This window comes from Terrapene carolina, unplaced genomic scaffold, assembly GCF_002925995.2.
Source record: "Terrapene carolina triunguis isolate 2854851 unplaced genomic scaffold, T_m_triunguis-2.0 Scaffold110, whole genome shotgun sequence".
In the NCBI taxonomy this organism is placed as follows: Eukaryota; Metazoa; Chordata; order Testudines; family Emydidae; genus Terrapene; species Terrapene triunguis.
The window spans coordinates 3,385,651-3,391,344 of NW_020664461.1; the positions used below are offsets into that span (position 1 = coordinate 3,385,651).

At 60.5% G+C, this 5,694-nt stretch overlaps 1 protein-coding gene across 2 annotated transcripts in view; it reads left to right on the forward strand.

Moving 5' to 3' along the window:
- Positions 1–5,349, forward strand: part of LOC112105041 (selenoprotein Pb-like) — a 9,005-nt gene extending 3,656 nt beyond the window's left edge. For both annotated transcript variants that reach the window (XM_026651965.2, XM_026651966.2), the window contains exons 5-6: positions 2,089–2,224; positions 4,151–5,349. In XM_026651965.2, the coding sequence (XP_026507750.1) occupies positions 2,089–2,224; positions 4,151–4,387 (373 nt within the window). In that variant the 3' untranslated portion in view covers positions 4,388–5,349. The remainder of the gene's footprint in view (positions 1–2,088; positions 2,225–4,150) is intronic.
- The last annotated feature ends 345 nt before the right edge of the window (positions 5,350–5,694 follow it).

The following is a 5,694-nucleotide window of genomic DNA, read 5'->3' on the forward strand; positions in this document are numbered from 1 at the left end:
TGGCCTAGTGGTTATTGGATTGGAGGCCAGGACTCCTGGGTTCTATTTTCAGCGTCACCGCTCATTTGCTGTATGACTTCTAGGTAGGTCACTTAACTGCTCCGCACCTCCCCTGCAGGAGACGTGAGGTAACTCGTGCCAGTGAAGCGCGTGGGGATCCGGGGAGTATTGAACTAGGGAAAGGCCAAGCAGTGGTGGCGTGTTATCCTGCTGCTCACGCTACCGCTGCCGAGCCTCAGTGGCCACGTAGCTGCTGGCCGGGGGGCTCGGACCTGGCCGGGGGGCCCCAACCCCAGCCACCCCCGGGGGTTGGCTCGGCTAAGAAAGGGTGGGCCCGCCCCCCCGGGAGGGCCCGGGGGGGGGGGGGGGGGAGGGTATTGTTAATTTATTTATTGCAGTGCCCACAGCGGGCCAGGCATTTTCCCGAGCGGCCAGAAGGGGCCGCCCTGCCCTGAGGCGCTCACAGTTGGAGGTTGGACGGACAGACAGACAGACGAGCGGAGGCCAGCAAGGGACTAGCAAGGGAGTCTCTATACAAATCCCTGAGCGTCACTTCACTCAGATCCTGCTCCACTGATGTGGGGGCCGGCCCCATGATCCATCACCAGCCAGACTAAACTCCCCACACTATGGGGATCCAACTTCCCCGTGTCTGTGCCCATCACTCTGCCCCCAAGGCCCTCCATCTCCCTGCCCCTCCTCGGCACCACCCGCCCCCTCCCAGTTCGGTTGTGCAACCTGCTCCCTGCCTTGTTGGCCTAACCCCGCTATCACCTGCTCCATGGACCCTTGGACTTTGGCCGGTGGAGGGGCCGGCTGGAAAGCCTGGGGGCGGGGGTGCTAATCACACAGCACAGTCAGCAACCTGCCCTGAGGTGTGCTGCTGGGGCAGGGGAACTGCCAGGAAACCAGAGAGGGATTCAGACTTTGAAGATCACAAGCCCATCCTGGAGCTGTGGTTTTTCCCACCTGCCTCCAGTCCCCTGTGCGTCTCCTCCCCTCGGCCCAGAGGCGCTGGCCTTTCCCCGGCTCTGCTACTGACAGCAGCCGAGGGTGGAACAGCTCCGCAGCCCCCAGAGCCCCCTCCCTTTGCCCACAGCCATTGTAAAGCAAGGCAAAGATGCCCCTCCTATGTCCCTCTGGCTCCACGCCCAAAGCTGCCCTTGTACCCCCAGGCTGGGCATTCCACTAGCCAGGGTGGTGGAGAAGCATTTCCCAAGGCCCATGTGTGCTTGGGAACAGGGACGGGGTGTTAGCACTAATCCTCCCCCCCCCGCCCCCGCTTCCTTCCGCCCAGCCCCACTTGGCATAACCCATCCGTGACCCCCTTCTACGCAGTCATTGGTCTCGAACTCGGGCCTTCGTGCTCTACCCAGCCTCTAGTCCCTGAGTTGCAGGAGAACCCCGGGATCTGTTTGTAGCATTACAGCTTTTACGCTTGTCTTGTGCCCGTGGCACTAGAGGGTGACACAGTCACTAACACGTGAGCGGGTCCGATTCCTTCCAGCAGAGGGCAGCAGCGCGCACACACACACACATCTTGTGCATTCTAATGGCGGCACCAGCCCTTGCTCTTAAGTCAATGCCCCGTGCAGGTGTCTCGGGAAGGTGCAAAGGTGGGGCAGGAGACGGAGGGGATTTCTCACTAGGGGAGCACTGGGCTTTCGGGGCTGGGAGGGAAGGCGGAGCTGGTGTTAAGGTAAATTGGGGAGAAGCTCGGCATCTCAGCCTAACCTGATAGGGAACCCCGGGAGGTGCTGGACTGGGAGTCAGCAGCCCTGGGTTCTAGTCCCAGCCCTGCCACTGGTCTGCTGGGTGACCTTGGGCGAGTCACTTCCACCCTCTTTGTGCCTCAGTTTCCCCATCTGTAAACCAGGGACACTGCTCTCCGTTGTGAAGTGCTTTGAGATCTGCTGATGGAACGCACCAGATGAGAGCAGGGTGGCGGGGGGTAGATGCTGGCGAAGGCCTTTAGGGTTAGGGGTACCGAGCTGAGTTCCTGCCCAATGCACCTTGCTGAGCCAAGAGGCTCGTCCTGCCCTGTGGGACACCGGCCTCCGTAACTCATCCCCAGACTTTGCTCTGCAGGTGCGGCCGGCTGGCTTTCCACATCCCGTTACCCTACAGCTTCCTGCACTTCCGCTACGTGGAGTCGGCCGTGCGCGTCACCTACGCCAAGGACGTCTGTGGCAACTGCTCCCTCTACTCCAACAGCAGCCTGGAGGTAAGGAGCAGTTCACGGGGCAGCCAAAGGGCCCCCATCCCGTTTGCACTGACCCGTCCCATCCCCCTGACCAAGCCACCTGTGGCCTCATGGTGGTCACTATACTGCACCCCAGGGACATTCAGGGCAGCGGCAGGGAGAGCTGCCGTCCTGTTCCCATAGCACAGCCCCCTGCTGACCGCAGGAGAGGAGACTCCCCACTCTCGGTTGGCAGTATAGGGTTTATGCTAAGAACATGAGTGGTTGTATTGGGTCAGACCAACGGTCCATCTAGCCCAGTGTCCCGTCTTCCGACAGTGGCCGGGGCCAGGTGTTTCCGAGGGAATGGACAGAACAGGGCGATTTCGAGTGATCCAGCCCCTGTCGTCCAGTCCCAACCTCTGGCAGGCAGAGGTTTAGGGACACCCAGAGCGTGAGGGTGGGGCCCTGAACCCACCTTGGCTAAGAGCCATTGATGGACCTGTCCTCCATGAACTTATCACTGATGTTGTGAAGGCCAAGACTATAACAGGGTTCAAAAAAGAGCTAGATAAGTTCCTGGAGGATAGGTCCATTGATGGCTCTTAGCCAAGATGGTCACAGGCAGCGACTTTTCAAACTGCTGGGAGGTGCTAGACCCCGGCGCTGCCCCAGACCCCGCCCCCCCTCCACCCCTTCCCCCCCGGCCCCACCCCCACCCCGCCTTTTCTCGGCCCCGCTCCGCCTCTCCCTTCCCCCGCTCCACCCCCGCCTCTCCCTGCCCAGTTCCACCCCCTCCCCCTGCAGTGCACCACATCCTCGCTCCTCCCCCTCCGCCACAGCATCTTGCACGCCATGAAACAGCTGCTCTCGGCAGGTGGAAGGTGTGGGGAGGGAGGAGGAGGTGCTGATCTGCGGGGCCCACTGGCAGGCGGGAGGCCCTGGGGGTGGAGGGGGCAGCTGATGGGGGGGCTGCCAGTGGGTGCTCAGCACCCACCATTTTTCCCTGTGGGTGCTCCGGTCAGCGCCTATGGGGATGGTGTCCCTAGCCTCTGTTTGCCAGAAGCTGGGAATGGGCGACAGGGGATGGATCACTTGATGCTTACCTGTTCTGTTCATTCCCTCTGGGGCACCTGGCATTGGCTGCTGTCAGAAGACAGGAGACTGGGCTAGATGGACCTTTGGTCTGACCTAGTGTGGCCGTTCAATGTTCTTATATAATTATTTTTTGAACCCAGTTATACTTCTGGCCTTCACAACATCTCCTGGCAAGGAGTTCCACAGATTGACTGTGTTGTGTGAAGAAATACTTCCTTTAGTTTGTTTTAAAGCTGCTGCTTATTAATTTCATCGGGTGACTCCTAGCTCTTGTGTTATGAGAAGGAGTAAATAACACTTCCCTCTTCACTTTCTCCACACCAGTCATGATTTTATAAACCTCCATCATATCCCCCTTAGTCGTCTCTTTTCCAAGCTGAAAAGTCCCAGTCTTATTAATCTCTTCTTATACTGAAGCTGTTCCATATCCCCTCATAATTTTTGTTCCCTTTCTCTGCACCTTTTCCAGTTCTTTTTTAAGATGGAGTGACCAGAACTACACACAGTATTCCAGGTGCGGGCGTACCATGGATTTATATAGAGGCGATACGATATTTTCTGTCTTATCATCTATCCCTTTCCTCATGGCTCCTAACACTGTTTGCTTTTTTGGCTGCCGCTGCACATTGAGTGGATGTTTTCAGAGAATTATCCGCAATGACTCCAAGATGTTTCTTGGGTGGTAACAGCTATTTTAGACCCCATCAGAGACTCTCCACCCCCTGTTGGCAATATAGGGTTTATGATCCCACTGTGATTCTATCCAGTAGGGGGCAGTGGTGACACAGACCCCCTAGCCAAGTCATTCCAAAGCAGTGTACATGCATGTCCGTCTGTGTAACACACCAGCCCCTGATGTTACCTTCCCAGGCAAACGGCACGGCAGAGGGACCCGAGAGTCTCACCCAGGCTCCTGAACTGGAAGAGAAGGAACAGGAGCTGTCCCCCCACAAGAGCAAAGCCCACCACCATCACCACCACAGAGCCAGCAGCAACCACGCTCCCCAGGCCTCCTCCCACACCCACAGCCGCCACCGAGACCACCGCCGGAGGCAGCAGCCGGAGGTGCCAGCACACGAGGAGGAGGAGGAAGGGGATGTGGCGTAAAGGGGGTGCCCCGGGGGGCTCGGTGGGGTGACCCCCGTGCTGTGGAAATGCCACGAGCTCACCGCGTGGCCGGATGGCCGGGCTCATTCACCAGTGTGGGACTGTCTCCCAGGCACCTCCCACGCGCAGCTACCCCGCCTACACAGCGCTCCCCGGTGGTGGAGAATGGTATAGCGCCGCCCAAACGAAACCTCTTTGAAAGTGCCACTGCGAACGCAGCACGAGCCCCTTTGGCAGCAGACACGGCCCCACTAGGCCCCCCATCCCCGAGGCCCATCCCCTCCTTGCCACGTCCTTCCCTCTGCACCGCAGCTGCCCACGGGGAAGATCCCCCCACCCCGCCCCAGACACATGGCGTCGCCGCAGTCTCCCACCCTGGGGCCGATTCTGACCCCTTCCTCCATGGATCTCGCCTGTCCGCGCTCAATGAAGCCCGTGGTGCAAACCGGGCTCCCCCGGTCACCACGGGCCGACGCTGCGCAGAAAAGCACGTCAGGGGAGTGGGAGTCAGAACCGGCCTCCGCCGGGGGGCAAGGGGCTGCGGGCAAAGTGCTGGGGGGGGGCTCTGTTCCTATAACCCCGAGCCCCTGTCCCGTCCCCGCGCCTGGATGCTGCTGCCCACCTGCTCCTGGGAAGGCAGCCGCTGGGGGACGGCGTGGGGCCAGGGGAAGGTTTGCTGTGAGGCTGGGGCACTTAATGACGTGAATGGGGCAGTGGGCCATACCCGCCAGCCCTCCCTGCCCCTCCCCCAAGCTCTCCCAGCCCCATAGATCTGCTGACCCTATTTTTCTCCCCACACGTCCCGTCCCCCCAATTTTGGCCAGTCTGAAGGGGCACATGTCGTCTATTCCCCCCCCCCCCCCAGGCCTAAATGCGATGGTGCCACAAGCCCTTGCCCCTCACAAACCCATCAGCCGGGGCGGCAGCCAGGGCCAGGGGAGCCGTCCCATGGGCCCCAACGGGTGGTGATGGGGCAGCCGGGGAGGGCTAAAGAGCCCTCGTGCAGAACAACCGTGCAAATAAACCTCTCTGGCGTGAACCGGGCCCACCCCTGCTTTCCACGGCGCCTGGCTGGGGATTCCCATTTCACAGGCTCCTTCTCCAGCAAGCGGGGCGAGGCAGGGGCTCCCCCGGCCCTGCGGTGTAGGGAGGAGGGCAGCAAGGAACCTGTCGAGCTCAGGGTCTTCTCCCCTCTCCCCGCGGTGTGTCTGGCACCCAAGCCAGGCGCTCCTGGGGGTGGGCAGGGGGTCGGGACAGGAGAGAGGCCAGCTGCGATTGGCCGTCTCCCTCCAGGGCAAAGCTCTCTC